Genomic DNA, 18,264 nt, shown 5'->3' on the forward strand with positions numbered 1-18,264 from the left:
TTTTGACGTTAGGAGGCTTTTGCTCACCACCTCCAGCACAAAAACTGTGTGGCTGTTCAGGAATCTGCTGTCTGGATAGATACCTGCTCTGCACTCCCCAAGAGGAGGGCTGGGAAGTCTGAGCAGCTGGAAGGATGCCCATGAAAAGAATGTCCCCATTTCTGGTTCTTTTTAGGGGCAGTGGGGAAGATAAAATAGGACTGCCAGATGGCTACAGCTCATGACTGCCTGGCCACATTCAGGGTGAAATGAGAGTAAATTAATCAGTATTCATGAGGAATGAATGGCAAGGGGCGATGCTATTTTAGTGCAAGTCAAATTAAACCTGTAGAACTGACAACATGCATTAATCTCCCTGTTGCCTCCAGTAGCTGTGCAAATGAGCTCCTAGTTGCTTTATACAAACCGCTGTTATTTTCCTGTTACTACCTTGTCAAAAAGTTCTAGTAATGGCCTGGTAGTTTATTCCTAGTGATTGATACAGACTGGTGCAGTATACTGACTCTGCTAATGAAAGAACTTAACCTATATTGTAGCAATGAATCTCCAAACTGCAACTCTCCAACAGCAAGCAGGGCTCATGCAAAGCAACAGTCAGATTTCTCAGATATCTGCAAACACTCCAGCATAAATAAGCACAGTAGATTTACTGTTAGGATATTGCAAAAATCAGAAGGATTAATTTTTTTTTTCTTCTAAAGAGAAATAGGAATAAAATTGTGGTATTTTAAAAGAGAATTCTGATATATATTTCAAAGATCAGCTATAAATCTGTGTGATGGTATTACATTGGATTATCTCCGCTGTGACACATATTTAGGAATAACACTATCTGGAAGAAAAAGATTGACTCTCAGTTAAAAAAAAATAAAATCAATTGATGATATCTGGGTTAAATTTCATTCCTGCTTAGTGTAAGCTCCTTTGTGAGTTAATGCAGAGTCTGTGGCATCACTTTCACCTCCCTCCCTTTAATATTGGATATGGCTATCTTTGGTGAATGCCCCTCTTGTGAGGGCCCACTATATTAGAAATGCCTTCCAGAGCCTCCAAATAGCCAGAGATACCAATAAGAAGGGGTTAGTATCCTCCCAAAATTATGGAAAGAAGCAGACATTGGAGAATTTAGAAATCACAAAATGGTCTGCAGGCTCTTTGGGACTTCTCTTAGGCCTTTTTCGTTCGTAACATTTCTATTCTTATCCAGCAAAAGATCCAGGTTTTGTAAGTCTGAAGCTTATACTCATATACTTTGGGGGCCCTTATTTCAGACAAAAGAATACAAAACTGCAAACACAAAATACTGTATGAAAGTGAGGATGTACATAGACTGAGAAAAGAAATAACAAATTAGAATTAAAAAACTACTTTGTTTTTTTTACATTCTGGAGCTTTTGTCAATCCTCCTGTTTTTGATTTTACCTTCTGCAATTGACTGAATTTTACCCACCCCCGGAATTCATGTGTTGAAGCTCTAATCCCCAACATGACTATATTTGAAGATAGGGCCTTTAAAGAGGTAATAAAGGTTAAATGAGGTCATAAGGGTAGGAACCTAATCCAATAAAACTGGTATCCTCCTAAGAAGAGGAAGAGACACCAACAGTGCTCACACACAGAGAAGAGGCCATGCAATGAGGCACAGCAAGAACGAAGCCATCTACAAGTCAGGGAAAGCGGTTCATCAGAAACCAACCCTTCCAGCACTTTAATCTCGGACTTTTAGCCCCCAGAACTGTGAGAAAATATATTTCTGTTGTTTAAACAATGCAGCCTGTGGCCTTTTGTTATGGCGGCCCTAGCAGGCCAATACACCGTCCCTGAGAACCCACCTAAAACTAACACTTTCTATTGTTCTTTTCTCTCCTTGTCCTGCTTTATTTTTCTGCAGAGCACTGTCACTACTTGACATTATATATGTATGTCTCTAGGAGTTTGAAAGGTAGTAGAGTAAAACACAGTGGATAAATGTTTGGGGTCTGGGTTCAAATCTTGGCTCTGCCACTTAGTAGTGCCGTGATCCTTGATGAGTGATAAAAGCTCCATGAGCTTTTCCATCTGCAAAATGGTGATGATGAAAATGATATTTACTTCAAAGGCATTGATATAAGACTGTAATGATACAGAACAAGTGAAGTGCTTGCACTACCCAGAACAAGACACGCATTTATTAACTGTTACCTACTATTCTTATTGTCTGTCTACCCCACTGAAATACAAGTTTCACAAGGAAATGGGTGTTGTCTTATCCACGGATATGTTTATAGCTCCCGAGTCAGTGCCTTTAGGGTAGATGTTAAGCTTTCAACAAATATTTTTTCCCCCGCAAATGTGAACAAATGAAAGCTGGTGGACTTTTTCTCGACGTTCACAAAGAATTTAAATTCCTTATTGTCACTTCCGTGATCACCTATTTTATTGACTGAGCAGCTTATAACCTGCCATACCACATGATTTCGGAGTCCCCATTTTTGTGTTGACTGTCGTACTGGTGCCCAGTGATAGTATTATAATTGACACAGGCTAGTGAGCCAAGTTCAGAGGGACAGTTAACAAGGGACAGAAGAATATAGGCTTTCCTCCTCAAAAGGCTCGCACTGGAGCTGTCAGCACTACACTTACCTTGTGAGTGAAGCTTCATTTCAGGAAAACACCACCCCTATAATGAAATCAAAGCACTTTATTTGAAATCCGTTTGTTTTGTTTGCCTTTAATTTTTTTTCTATTGGTTTTGAAGCTGCACTTAATTTGATATTCCAGATATCAGTCAATGGCATTTTGGCACTTTCCACTGATGGACTTCAGAACTTTCATTGTTTTGTGTCATGTTATCGAAATGAGTCATTCTTTATGGCTCAGTCAGATGAAGGCTGAATACAAATCTGAGGCCTGGCGGGTTTGGTATTACCTTCAATAGGTCATGATTATCTAAGGAAGGTTTTTGCCCAGCTGTCACAGAGAGTATATATATATAACAGGTGGTAAGAGTAGTTCCCTAGGAATTTTACTCCTAAATATCAACTTCTACAATCACTTGTGCCTTAAATCGCCTTGTCAACCAACAACTGGAACATTCACTATTAAGGAAAGCAACAGGACAGTTTAATCACCAATGTAATATGACCGTCTATTTTCACAGATGTATATTTTCCAATGATATTAATGATTTTTCCTTCCACATGGTAAAGAGCCAGGTGAAGAATTTGCTGTCATTATGGTAGCAAGTGGCACACTCTCTATGGAACCGCATCCCAACTTCTGGTAAGTCAAATAGATTACCATCTTTCTATAGCTGCTATGCCTACTAAGCATAACCCTAAGCAACCAGTTTGGGTTGAGATATGAGACTTTATAGATAAAAGTTCTCGAGCTCTGAAAGGTGTTTTAATAAATTCTAATATTTAATCTTCTAGAAGTTCCCAGTGATATGGCATTTTTCATAAACTAAGAAAACTTTTAATACCAGTAATAATCAGAAATTGAAATGTAAAAAGCAATACCCTTTACAACAGTATAAAAATATGAAATACTTAGGGATAAATCTGACAAAAACGTTCATGACCAGTATACTGAAAACTACGAAACATTATTGTACAAAGCTAAAAAAGACCCAAATAAAACAAATACATGTGTCATATTCATGGTCAGAAGACTTAATATTGTTAAAATATCAATTCTGTCTTCCTCTGTAGATATAATGAAATCCCAATCAAAATCGCAGCAGGCCTTTTTATAGATATTGGCAAGCTCATTCTAAAACTCACGTGGAAATAAAAATGACCTATACTAGCTAAAACAACTTTGAAAAAGAACAAAGTTGGAGGACTAACAGTACTTGATTTCAAGACTTATTTTAAAGTTACAGTAACCAAGACAGAATGGTGTTTGTACAAAGGTTAACAATTTAATCAATGGAGTAGCAGAGAGGGTGCAGAAATAGACCCACACATAATTAGATTTCTGATTTTTGACAAAGGTGCAAAGGCTCTTCATGAGCAAGGATAATGTTTTCAACAAATAGTGCTGGAACAATCAAATATCCATATGCAAAAAAAAAAATTCTAATGGATATATCTCACCATAGACGAAAATCAGTTCACAATAGGTTATAGACCTAAATATAAAGGCTAAAACTGTAAACTTCTAGAGAAAAACACAAGCGAAAATTTTTGTGACACTGAGTTGGGTAAAGATTTCTTAGTTATAACATGAAAAGTACAATACACAGAAGAACCAAGTGGTTAACTGAACTTCATTAAAATTTTAAAAACTCCTGTGTTTTAAAAGACACTGTTAAGAGAATGAAAAAACAAAACTAGGGCTCAGAAAAAAAGCCTTGCATATCACGTATCTAATAATTGACTTGTATCCAGAATATATAAATACTCTCAAAACTCAATAAGAAAACAAACAATCCAATGTTTTAAAATGGGAAAAAGTGCTGCAAAGATACTTCATCAAATGAGGTACACAAAATGACAAAAAAGCACATGAAAAGGTGTTCAACATCATTAGGAAAATGCATATTAAAACCACCATGAGCTACCACTGCATACCATTGGAAGGGCTAAAATTAAAAAGACTGCCAATACCAAGTGTCGGTATGTGAGAGAAACGGCATTCTCATAACTCTGCTGGTGGGGATATAAAATGGTATAATTAGTTAGGAAAACAGTTTGACAAGTTCTTAAAAAATTAAACATACATTTACCTTATGATCTAGCCATTCAGTATTTACCCAAGAGATATCAGAGCACATGTCCATATGAAGAATTATGTAGAAATGCTCACAGCAGCTTTATTTGTAGTAGCCTATTATGGGAAACAACCAAATGTCCATCAACAGGTAAATGGGAAAACAAATAGATATCCAGACACTGAAATGCTATTCGGCAATATGAAGCAATAAATCATTGCTACACACAACAATATGGATGGATTTCAAAATAATTACATGGAGTGAAAGAAGCTAGACAGAAAAAGAGACATACTGTGCCTTTTTATAAAAAATTCTAGAAAATACAAACTGGTGTATAGTAACAGACTAGTGGAATCCTGAGGACTGGGGAGCAGGGGGGTGGGAGACGGGGATAGACAAGGGACCCCAGAAAACTTTTGGGGTGATGGATATGTTCATCATTTGATTGGTGGTGATGACTTCATGGGCGTATATACATATGTCAAAATGTATCAAAGCATATAGTTTATTATTTCAGTTATACCCATAAAGAACATTCGTAAGAAAAAAAGAAAACTTCAAAGTCCACTTCCAAGATTATGGTCTTGAAACTTTATGTGGATCATAATTACTTCATATCCATTAAATAATATCACTTTATTTATTTCCCTAACATTATTTCCTGAGCGAGTTCCTCTACCACCTCTTAGAGCCTCCATTTTTTGTTTTCTTTCCTGGTTCTTATCCTTCCTCCCATGTTTTAAGTGAGGGCATTCTTTAGGGTCTGCTGCTACTCTCTTTTATACTCACGTACACTGCTTTTGATCAGTCTTTCCACCCTCTGAACCCCATGCCCAGGCTCAGCTCAAATCCTATCTTTTTAATGAACTTGGCCCAATTCCCTAACTGGAATTAATCCGTCTCTCTTCAGTGCTTCCATTGCATTTGTTGATATGCCAGTCTGGAAGCTTATGTTATTGTCATGTATATATTTGCCTGTTCCTCTCACTCACCTTTGTCTAGGCGTTTGATGAAGGCTTGCTGAACGGAATGAAATGGAAAGAAAGAACATGACAAACAGCCTGCCTAACAGCTGCCTGGTAATGTCGCTTGCTCCTGGAGGTTCTTTGTAGATTGACGCTTTACGAATTAGCATCCTGTTCAAGCTGAGAGAGCGCCAGAAAGCCGTCCTATTGGAGGGCACACAAGAGGAACAGCAGCAGCACCACTCAAGGGTTTGTGGCGTGGGAGAAGAGACACAAATAAAGTACAACAAATGCTGACTTAATCTGAGGTATTCTAAATGACTCTTTCTGAAATTAAGATGTCTTTCTTCTGAGAGGAAGCTGTTTACTGTCCGCTGCTCAGGAATGCCAGCCATGCATCCCAGAGACCTTCCTCCCCATTATTATTTTATAAATTAGGGTGCCGACTTTACAGCTGGGACGAAGACTGTGTGGCCACACAAAATCCTTGATGAAGAAATTCAGGAGGCCTGACAGCAGTATGTTCATGATAGGCTCTGCCAGCCACTCACCAAGGCAGCTGCCAAGTGGGGGTGGCAGATGGGGTTAGAACATGAGAGGGGCCATGAACCCAAGAAGGAGCTCCCAATTCCCCCTAAATATTTCCAAATTCTCCAAGAGATCCTTTCAATATGGAAGTGATTTGTTCTTTTAGTTGGTTTAAGTTTGGTAGACTAGAGAAAGTCTCACCAAAGCAGTCAATGGCAACTCAATTTAGCCAACAAGTCAAAGGCAAGTGCTTATTACCCCCTTCTTTTCCCAGAAACTTTAGAGTTACCCCACAGCCCACATTGCTGTTGTTTTGGGCCCACCTTCTACTGAAACCGATGAGCCACAGGAATGTGCAGGCAGAAGACAGCTGAGAGTGCGAGCTATAACGCAGCATGCAAAACCTTGTGCATCAAGGGGAGAAGGCTGAGGGGCTGTATTACAATCCGCTCCACTAGTATCACTCACAGCCATTCTCCCTGTGTTGGTTTCTCTCTCAGAGGCCAGGACCAGGACTTGACTCTTGTTTGTACACCCAGCCTCTAGTCAAGAGATTGGTTTCCGGTAGAATTAAATGTTTGTTGAATAAATGACTACACCAGGCACCTCTCAGAAAAGTATTCATAGCAAGACATACTAGGAAGAGTTTTCACATATGCAAAAAATACTGTTGTCTTCCTTGATATTAGTTGCATCAACTGTGCTTGAAGGAATATTCACTTTTTCTAGACATAGGTTCATAGGTACATTAACATGGTGACTAAGTAACTTTTAACTCTGAAATTCAGAAAACGTAAGAAAAGTTATTCCTGCCGGGGAATACATATAATGATGAGGTTTGCTTGAAGTCAGGTCCTTTTCATTCCAGATAAACTGAATACAAAGAAGTCCAGGCCTCCTGGTGTCATTCCCAACCCTGCCAGATAAATACGCTTTTCTGGAATGATGTGGGAGAATCACCTTTCCATGCCTCTGCACTTTGTAGCTGAGTTACAGAGTAACCTGCCAGCAATCCTCTCAGAATTCACAGGGCTGTTCAAACAGAGCAAAGTCCACAAAAAGTTCCACCGAGATGTGCTGAGCAAAGGCCAGATTCCCGTAAGAAAACAAGTGCAGCATCTCAGCCACGCTACCCTCATCCTGGGCGTGAACCCTACCAGCCCAGGAGGGTCTGTGTGATTGGCAATGAGCCCTGTGCTGTCAGCGTTCATGAGAGAGCTTCCCAGCTGGTTCCTACTCTGCGGGGTCTTCTTACCTGTGACTTTGCTGCTACTCCTTCTCATCGCCTACTTCAGGATCAAACTGATGGAGGGTAAGTGTGAAGCCACACAAGGCAGGGTTGGAAGTTCTTTCCCATGGCACACCTTTGGAACAATGCAACGTCAGGGTTTCTGGGCGGCCTGGTGTGTAGATACTTTTTAAGACGTGCTCTCTCAAGATCTCTTCATTGGTGAACATGACAAAATTTGATCCTTGCAGGAGTGTGGATGGTGAGCTAGGCTCTGAAGGTCTGCTGTGGGGACCCCTTAATGGCAGCCCCTCACAGACAGTGAAACCGTGAACCAGCAATTTTTTGATAAGTGATTACTTGTCTCTGTCTCTCAGGGAAACAGATTCACAAACATTAAGACATTTTTTCATGGTCTGCTTTCTCTACCGGACAGACTTATGTGTGTATGTGCCCATGAGTGTGTATGCACACACACTTCTTTTTCATCCACTGAACTTCTGTTAAGGAAATAGAAATGACAAATGTCAAATGTCAAGCCCTAATAGATATTTGATGGCTTAGTGTCAACTTCCATGAGGCTGTAGTCTGAGGCTTAGTGTAAACATTCCATGAGGCTATAGTCTGAAGGTGAAAAAAAAACACAAAGTGATTTAGACATGGAAAGTTGGGTCTTGGATTAAGACTATTTTTCTGCTGTAATTGAAATTAATGAGATTGGACTGTACCTTAACAGACTGTGTGTTGGTAAAGCACCCAGCAAACATAAGATTAATATCATAGAGGTTAATAGCAATTTTGCAATATCAACAAAAAACAGTAATATTTCTTAAGTTGGATGGATGGTATCATATTTAAGTAGAGATTTAGAACATAAAGAAATCCTAGAGGGCAGAGTGTACATTACAGAATCATAAGTTTTCGATCATATCGTACTCAAATATCCCCCTAGCCTTCCATTTTTTGTGTCACATTTTTATGAACAGCTCTCTTGAGTGACCCAGCTGTAGTCTGTCTTGCTCTACAACAGACATATGATAAATCCTTTTCTTTATTAAGTTAGCTTATCCTCCAGTGCCCCAGGACCAGTCTGCTGGATGTTCTGCCACCCAGCCATTCATTACCACTGAGCCCTGGAAAACACCCTCTGAGAAAAGGAAGAAAATTAGAAATCCCCAAGCTTCTAATTACAGCTACCCTTCAGAGTCTTCCAAATAGGTTTACTGCAAACATTTCCATTTTGAAGATTTTTTTTAAAGCTGTTGCAATGGCCACTGTTAGTCACACACAGGCCAGGCTCCCGCTGGCATTCAGCACCCGGTGGAGCAGTCACAGGATGCTGATGTCACAGTCAGCGACTTGAATAGTTCATGTCACTTCCAAATGTCATTTCTGGCTGCCTCTTTAGCTAGATAAAATTTTTAGTCTCTCAAAAATGCATCAAGCATTAAATGAGGCAAACAATATACCAAGATAACGTCATGGCTTCCAAAGTCTCCTACTGGCCTCCACCTATCAGTTATAGGTCAGATCATACAGTGGGACAGCAGGTAGTATTTGGGAAAAACTCTGCAAAAAAGGGTGAATCGTGGTTTTATAGCTTTACTTATCCCTGGGTGACACGTGGGGGAAGCCATCTATAATACGTCAAATTTAAATTGGTCTACAGTATTTTACTTACATATTTACTTACAAAATTCTGAGGTATAAACATATCAATAACATTCCTTCAGAATGCCCTGGAAAAGTCCATTTGCCCTTGAGAGTGTGGCCTGGCCTGGCATCAGCGGGGGCTGATGCAGGAGAGAACGCAGGCAAGGCCCAGAGGACAGGCTCCATGTGTGTACACATCACTGTGATCCCTGCACGGTGACACGCTTCGGTCTTCAGCACATCCCTGCCTGTGTACGTGGTCTAGAGAGCACGTCTCAGACAAAAATGATCCCCTTAAGTTTAGAGCTTAATAAATTTGGAACGGCTTCTGAAGCATCTGAGTAAAAGAAGGGGAGGGCCCCAAAGTCCTGTTCTCTCTTCACACTTCCTTCTCCCATCGTCAGGCTAAATTCTGATATGCTACTGAGTTTTTCTTGACTTCTAGACTCTCTTGACTTCTGTCCCTTCCCTCTTAAAGCCCCCATTTTTTGCAACATAGCATCTAACACAAAGGATAGCAAGAAGGTCAGCCTCACATGACGACTCCTAATGTTCTCTGGGTAAAGTCCTTTCACAGACTTTGAGGCTTGCTCCAAACTTGCACCATACTTCTGGGTAGAAAGAGTTCCCAGTCATTCATTTACTCATTCATTCATTCAACAAATATTTGAGAATCTACCATATACCAGGTATTATCCTAAATAGTGGAACAGATTTTTATGATGGGCTTTTAGGACTGAGAGAAAACAAACTCAGTTCTACAAAACCACAAAAGCCATCTGGCAAAATCATTAGAAGTTGGAGGAGGGACATTGCAAATCTGGCTCTGGCCTCATTAGATGTCTGGTCAAAGGGCTATAAGAATGACCTTCCCTTTCTCCTAAGTCTTGTCCCAGCGTTAGAGCCGAACACGCCCACCAGAGGTAGGACCTTCTAAAGAGCTAAGGGTTACCCTCAGCAATGTAATGAGCCTCCATTCTCTGTGGTTCTTCTCCACTGGCTCCTCCTCTTGTTGGCTGTCACTGACGTGTGCCTGGTCTTCCAGGCTACGGGTAAGGAGTATAGGAGGAATGAATGAGGAGGTGAAAGGAACTAACAAAAATCTGTGCATCGGTCACTCATGCAATGGAGGTCCCATTGAAGTAGATTGTTGGAAAACATGTTAATGACTGTTAGCACCCTGTTACAAGTGACCTGTCAGTGAACCATCTGGAGGATGCTGAGAGGACTGCCTAGCGGACTGGACCAAGGCAGTCTGCTCTGTTGTCAGTTTTCATTCTGTTGAGATTGGGTCCCAAGTGTGGTGGGCTGAGGAAACTGGGGACCCTGGGTGCTCCCCTTTACAGTTACCTGGCCAGGGTGGCAGCTGAGGGGGAGACTGTACTATGTTACTGTCTCAAGAATTTTCTGTGCAAACCATCCTTTGCTTATATGTCCCTCCTCTCCCAAATGGGATCGTGCATCCTTTTTTAGAGTAATTCCTGATTACATTTTCAAGTGTTAGCAAACAACCTTAGACTAAGGATGTTTTCATGTTTACAGAGATATAGTCCCTTTAATTCCAAATTCTCCTTTGCTCTAAAAAACAAAAACAAACACAAACAAACAAACAAAAAACATTTAATAACATGGAAATTTTAAAAATGCAGTTCTTTCTGTAGCCTCTCTCCTTAGGTTAAGTAGTAACACCCTCATTCCAGTTTGAGGGCAAGTGAGATCACTTGGCCCAAATAAAACATCCCCAGTTTGTATCTCTATTTAGCAGCTCCCACTTAAAAACTGCAAACAGATGGTCAAATGTCACGTCATTAATCTTCCAACCCGGGTTATAGCAAGTGTAATCATTCCTATTTTGTTCCTGTAAAGAAAGGGACATTGACAGATTAACTGGTGTGTTCACAGAACCCCAGAGTCCTGCATTCTGAAAGAGAAAATCAGTTTGCTTGCCTCATACATCCTAGCCCGTCAGCCAGGAGAGGCATTTTAAGATGTGATGGAAAGCATGTGGAGGCATTGTAATCATTCACCATTAATCCCTACACTGCAAGCCTTAGGAGGTAATGGTGCACGGAAATTTAATTAGTATGTAGAGAACATCCATTTTTCTCACAAAGGAAGAAAGAAAATTCTCTAACGTCCTGCACTCTATCAATGGCCTTGAGGAGTAGATCTCGAGGAGAAGTGCTACATCTTGAATTTTCCATTTCCACACCCTGCATCAACCATTCCCATGGACATTTCACATCTTCTAACGTAGAAGTTTTGATTGTCTTATCTCCCCAACTCCTGAGATTCCTCAACTTCTCCTTTCAGTGCCACTCTATCCCCCACATACCATCACTCTGATCAAGAACGAATTGCTGTCAAAAATAACCAACATTGCCAAAAATATTCTTATTAAAAAATGTTGTTTATTGAATGCCTGAAAGTTTGTATATGGTGTTAGATCCAAAAAAAGGTCAGGTAAGTGATCAGTTTCTAGCCTTCTGTGACTAACATTCTAAAATAGACAATTCGAATACTGAAAATGTACGGGATGGCTAGGTATCTTTCACTGAGCTTCCTATATGTTTTAGTAGTCGGCAATCAGAAAGGAAAATGGTAAGTATTTGGAAAAATCAGAACAATTTAAGGGTTCAAAGAGTGAAATTGTTAAGAGCTCAGACTATGGAGTCAAACCAAATGCGGTTCAAATTCCAGATCTGTAACAATGGGCACTCAAACTCGTGAAACTCATTTTCTCATCTGTAAAACAGAAATAATTGCAGGATATAACTATAGGGTTGGTGTAGTGATTATGTGATGTGATGCATGTAAGGTTAACAGTGCCTTCTGAACAACTATTAGTAATTATTTCCCCTGTTGGTTTGCAAGTTCCAAGAAGGCAGTGTTTGTGTCATTATAATAATAGCCCTTATTGAAATTATCTTTTAGTAATTAAGGAAATTGCCCAAGGTCACTCATCTAGAAAGTGGTAGACACAGGATTTGAATCCTGGCTGGCTGGCTCCAGACCTAGCCCTCTTAGCCAATGTGCTACTCCTGGAGTATTGAACATGGAGTAAGTGTTTCATAGATATCTGTTGAATGAATGAATCCATTTGGCCTAAACAAATAAATTTATCACCAATAGGAAAGGCAACTGGGACAATTTTAAACAAGCAAGAATTTTATCAAAGCTGTGAGAGGATTTGATCAATCTCTTTATATAACAGGAGTAATTATAATTACTGATGATGGTGATTCCTCAGCATAAAGACTTAGACCTGAGTCAAGAAGATTTCATTTCTTCCCCTGTGGCCCAATAAGGAAAGCCTGGTTGCTTGCAGAATTTTTTAAAATAACAAAGAGGGATTTTAAAGGCTACCTGCCTAATCTCACCTGTCTAAAACTCTCTCTCTGCACTCTCCTTTGTAGACCCATTGAAATAAAATAGTGGACAAATGCAAGCTCTTTTAGAAGAACACATTTTTTTCCCCTTGCTTTCGGCATTTATCTATCCAGTAAACACTTTATTTACTGGATAGATAACTCACTGTAGATTGATGAGCTTCCTCTTGGTCTATTCCAGTTTTTAACTCCCAGAGTTCCCTTCTTTCATTTTCATTATTCAGGTCAAGCATTTTGAGCCCTATAATTGGTATTCTAGTTCCTCAAAGCACTGGTTGTGCATTTAGCCTTTGGTAATTAAGAGTAAAAGAATTTCAGTGAATTTATAATCTAAGCCATAGGCCATCTCAAGCAATGCATTTGCACTAGCAATAATCTATGTGGAAAGACAGCATAACTCAGTGGTTTGGAGTGTGGGCTCTGGAGTCTGACTACCTGGGATTGAATCCTGAATCCATCAGTTTCTGTGATCTTGGGCAAATTGCTTCATCTTGATTTCGGTCTCAGTTTGTTCATCTATAAAGTAAAAATAACAATGGTGACTACAACATAATTCTTGTCTATGCAAGAATTAAATAAGGCATGCAAGGGGTTTCACACAGTGTCTGGCACATAACAACTTCTCAACAATTATGAGCTATTAAATACTGAGGCTCACATAGCCCAGGGCCTGTCGTCACCCGATGTATGTGTACCCTCTCCAGACTAAGATGACAGGCAGTTGTAGAGGCCTAGGAGAATCCAGGTCAGGGAAAATGCATGTGTCCTGGGGTACTTGGCCTATAAAATGCCCACACACATCTTTTTCGTGGGGGAGAAGCAGGGACAGAAACCCTATCTTTCTCATTTCCATATCCCCAGCCCTTGGCCTACAGACATGCTTAACAAATTCTTATTGAATGTGGGGATCTTAATAAATTTAATCCGTACTTTATCTACTACAATAAAATATACTTAGCATGTAACAATTTTTATTACAGTGGTAATGAGTCCACTCTAACCAGGACCATTCTTTAGAAAAACGCATTTACATTTTTTTGGAAGTGGTTGAAGAGGTAAGGAGATGCTTCAAGAGGACTTGCTCTGAAGATCTGGACTTCTGTGACTTTCTGGGGCCCCCAGTATAGAAATGCTGGACAATAATCACATATGAGTAGTAAATGACCAATGGCACTCAGCTGTCTCCAAAATATTAACTGATATTTTTCCTTTCAGTCAAGGAAGAACTGTCCCTGACTCCTGGTCGCCAATACAACAGCAAGGATAACTTTTCTCTGTACAAGAAAATGAAACAGACGTGACTGATCAATGACTGAACTTCTACTGATCAGAGGAACGGCTTAGCTCACAAAGTAGGTTAATAAACTCGAACCACAGCAAAAACAGAAAGAATACAAAGATGCTTATTCTGAACCAGATTGAAAAGTGGCAGCTATTATCCAAGAGGGCTTCTTTGAGACTCAGCTTAAAAAGCAGTTCCTCAGAGAGTACCAAGAATCTTAAGATTTTCTTAGGTGTGCTCTATGGACTGGACGCATTGTAACTTTCTTTTATAGGACGTTTACTCTGAAGAGCATATTTAAAAAATTAAATCCTTAAGCATCATTGTTACACAATCCTGTGGAAGCCCACACTATTTGAGAAATAAAGAAACTCTGGTAGAGAACAAATGGACAGCAAAAGATGGATGCCTCAAGAGCTCTGCGGATTCCCTCTGTGAGAGTATTCCCCTTTCCTCCTCTTGCAGTTTGGCAACTCTTGAAACTTTTTCAAACATCATTCTGGCCCTGAGTTTGCTTCTCTCCTCCTTCTTCCAGTTGCTTTCACAATCCCATTATCAAATCACAAAACCAGTGCAGTCTCTCGATATGAGATATGAAACGTCCGCGAATGCAGCTTTCAGCATGGACTGACTTGGAAATACCGGCCTTTTGGTACTGGGGGGGAAAAAGCAGAATATTCATGTGTCTCATGAGGAGAATAATTCAAGACTTTGCCTTTAACACCCAAACATCAGGGAGCTATTTCAAAATAAGGAAAGAAGTCAACATTTCCCAAGCAGAATTCTTCTTTCAGTGGGAGCTCCAAAGAGCCAACATAGGTAATCGTTTAAAAGGAACATTTAATTCAAAGTAGTGGTTAAAATAGTAACTACTATTGTGCTTTCCAGTTTTCTAATTAACATTAACAAAAGATACTTAACATGTCCTAAGTGTAAGTCTGATTATATTCCAATATTTGCATATTAATCTAACAGGCTATGAGTGATTAACTTTATAAAACATAAGGTATTTGGTCACCTGGAAATGCACCCATCTGTAGTGACATACAATCACACAAAAGATTGTGTGGATGACAGAAAGCAAGCATGTGCCACCAGTGCTGGATATTTCCTGCTTCTCCCCTTCACCCCCAAATTCTTCATATGTATTTAGTGAGCTATTGGTCTCCATTTGCACTTCTTGAATATGAAACTCACTGTTTGACTGAAGACACTAATTTCTGTGGTTTATTGCATTTGATTACAATGAAAATGTCTGCTGGGGCTCTCAGGCTGAGGTAATTTAGAATAACAGTGTTTATGCCATATGGAAGGAATAACAATATTCTTTCAGTTCTGGGAGGAATCTCTTTTTAGCCCCTGGTGGAAATCAGCTTATGTAAAAATGCTTTCTTTAACAGAAGGCGTGTAAGGATGAATCGTGTTCCCAGCTGCCAGCTAAATCTGTGGTTCGGCCACCAGCATTTGTTCCACCTTCTTCTGGAAAAATGGGAACTTTGGAAGCCTGACTTTTGGCTCCAGGTGGAAGCCATCCCACCATCTCTGCCTTACCAGGGAAAATGCATCTCAGCTACGGTGGCAACAGATGAGCTCCAAACAAACACGTTTTCAGCAATAAGCATAACCAAGTAGTTTAAAGCAAGACCTATTTCTTTTGTTGCTGTTGAATGAGAGTAAGGAATTTCCAATGAAATCATGAGTAGATTCGTGAATGTTTTTATACGGAGAGAGGAACAGAAACATGCTAGTTTTCCCATGGAGAGACCAAGTCCTAAAGGTTTCACTATATTCTGCTTGAAGGCACCGCTCCTCAATTTGACAAACCCTTTGAAGAGCACAGCCAGCCAGTGGCCTGGCCGTTCCTTTGCTCTTCACATGCTCACGTCTGGTTTTAGATCTCCTTTCACCTGGAACTGCTTTGGCTGTTCTTCGTCCTTGCTGCCACCTCGATTGGGCCGGCAGCCTCCTTCCATTCTCCCATGTTCTGCTCCATCCAACGCTCTAACGCCTTCCATCCCAGGCCAAAAATGCTCTCACAAATCTAAATGTGCTTACCAGTTCCTAGTCTTCTTTCTAATGTTCTAATATCTGAAAGCATTCCCAATTCTATTTCCCCAACAGGAGACCAATAAAACATTTTAACGGGGGCTTTAAGTTTTATGTTGCCATTTCTTCACTGAAAATTTACCAAAGAATAAATTATTTTTTACAGAGCTGACCTAAATCTGTTCGTGTTCTTTCCATCTCTCCTGTGAACAGCATTGGTAATTTGGAAACTGGGTGCTGGGAAACTGCGAGCCCATGACTTCTCCTTCACATCCTGAACCTACACAAGTTGATAAATCAGAAAATGAGGCAAGGAAGAGCGCACATTATGCTCTCTGAAGTACTATTTGCAACCCTTCAAAAAAAAAAATAAAAGCTCAATTGTAATTAATCTGACCAGGTAACAGCCTCCAGTAGTTTCTAGGTATAATTTAGTAGCAATTAGAAAATGAAGAACAGATAAACACTTCCATACACCAAGAACAGCTTTTCCTTGAAATCTTAAGTTCTTTGGCAAAACTGTGTCTCAGAAACAGTTTCTAACTGTTAAACATATTTTAAACATCAATTTTCGGATTTTTAAACACAATTTAGAATTTTTAGAACAAATGCTCTTGAGAGTCTTACTTTCTGACTTTATAATGAGCATGCTAATCAGACGAGGCCTCTAAGTTTATCAGAATTTACACAAGGGCATTCACCCTGGCAACTGAGTGACAGAACATAAACAAGAAACATATTCAAAAACGTATTCATAACCACCACCAGATTGGGAATTTAAAAATATTCTTTCCACTTTAATTTTCAAATCTACATTCCAAACCCAGATTATGAAGAGCAGAGGTTCCTAACCTTTCATTTAGGTAATAAAGACGACTTTTGAAAACCTGATGCAAGTCAGGAATCACCTCTCATCTCTAGGAAAAATGCATATCCCATGATTTTGCATATATTGGGGGACAACTTAGCCCCTTGAAATCCATCCAGGAGTCTGTTTAGGAAGTCTGCAGCCACCTTAGGGGGCCTCCACACAGCAGGGGTTCCTGACATTTTAGGGCTCAGAGCAAAGTCAGGTCCACACATATCCAAAGCCAAAACCTCCCCAATACGCTTCTCAAGCAACCTCGTAATAGTACAGAATTCTATTAAGTAAAGCCCTTGCAACAACACAGCTCAGACTAGCAATACCTTCCACAACTTTGCCTTTGGTGGATTAACTCATGCAGTGCTATCATTATTTATAATGATTACCATTTTTTTTTTTTGAGTACATTATTGTGCCAGGAGCTCCATAAGGCATTTTGCACATTTGTATTTCCTCTAAGCACCAGAATCCCCCACGTTGGGATGCATTAATACACTTGCTGTATAGATACTTAAGCATCTTCATTCATCACATGGCTCATTTACTCAGAGGAGGGGATTCAAACACCCACCTGTAAAATTCAGAAGCCAGTGCGCTTGAAGCAAGTATTTTATGTAACTTGAAGTTGCTATGAATCTAATCTGGCATCGTAACTGCATAGGGTCAGTGTCTGTGACCCTGTGGCCAAGGGTCAGGGGTTTGACACCTGGGACTTGCCAGCTGGCCATGTTCTCTTCCGGGGCCGACTCTCCACCATGGCCTAACCCCAGCAAATAGGAGAACAGGCGCTTGCCAGGATCCGTGCAAGCCCATGCTGACTTCTGTAAAAATTGTCAGGATTCTGTTTCCTACTGGCTATTGTCTTGGCAGTGACATTCGTGTGTCCTAATCCTAAGGTGTTAACACTGCCGTGGAAAAGGAGCAGAGCACCACGCAACGAAGAACAATGTGTCCTCTCACACTGCATGGAGACAGGACTTTTCTTTTTTTTTTTTCAAATTATGGGTCTTGTGGCGGTTTTCACTTTTTATTACGGAATATTTTACCAGAAGGATATAATGCACCCCCATTGACATCACCAAGCTTCAGCAACTATTAGCTCATGGCCAACTGGTTTCATCTAAACCAAGACGCCCTCCTCCCTACTCCCGTATTATTTTGAATTTTCAATTATATGATCCTTTCAGACATCATATAATTTTATCCATAAATAAGGAAAATACTTTAGGAAGTGCATGCTGGGCAGTAGTTATGGCTGCAGTTCGCTTCACTGTCAGAGTCCTGGTGACAATTATTCAGTGACCTGTGGTCTATGCAATGAGTAACGCTATGGTATATTACAAAGAAAAACAAGCTATTCACGATATTGAAATACCAAAAATCTACAAACTCTACACATTAAAAAAAAAAAAAAAACCACAAAAAAAAACTTTATATTTTTTATCCTGCTGTGGCCTGTGGGAAAATGCATTGCTGTTTCCTGTGTTCCACACTGGATTGCTCCATGGCAAATGGAGAATAATAGTCATAAAAACCCTATGCAACCAAAACGAATTATCGCGTATCACTCCAAAATTAGATTGCTTTTGACTTAAGACAAACATTAGCA

General features: G+C 40.0%; 1 protein-coding gene and 1 long non-coding RNA gene across 2 annotated transcripts in view; one reads left to right on the forward strand and one right to left on the reverse strand.

Annotated features, from left to right (window-relative positions):
- LOC141571896 (uncharacterized) overlaps window positions 1-6,326 on the reverse strand; it is a 57,761-nt gene extending 51,435 nt beyond the window's left edge. Inside the window, exons 1-3 of the long non-coding RNA XR_012496948.1 lie at window positions 5,692-6,326; window positions 4,712-4,812; window positions 2,623-2,659 (exon numbers count right to left, since the gene is read on the reverse strand). This is a non-coding gene — a long non-coding RNA (uncharacterized LOC141571896). The remainder of the gene's footprint in view (window positions 1-2,622; window positions 2,660-4,711; window positions 4,813-5,691) is intronic.
- Window positions 6,327-7,122: 796 nt separating this feature from the next.
- SMLR1 (small leucine rich protein 1) lies at window positions 7,123-15,962 on the forward strand. The gene is given in 2 exon segments (XM_019729456.2): window positions 7,123-7,504; window positions 13,678-15,962. Coding segments are annotated over 2 exon segments (456 nt in total). The 5' UTR covers window positions 7,123-7,134; the 3' UTR covers window positions 13,764-15,962.
- Window positions 15,963-18,264: the final 2,302 nt, after the last annotated feature.

The sequence above is a fragment of the Rhinolophus sinicus genome, linkage group LG05, assembly GCF_036562045.2.
Source record: "Rhinolophus sinicus isolate RSC01 linkage group LG05, ASM3656204v1, whole genome shotgun sequence".
Lineage (NCBI taxonomy): Eukaryota > Metazoa > Chordata > Mammalia > Chiroptera > Rhinolophidae > Rhinolophus > Rhinolophus sinicus.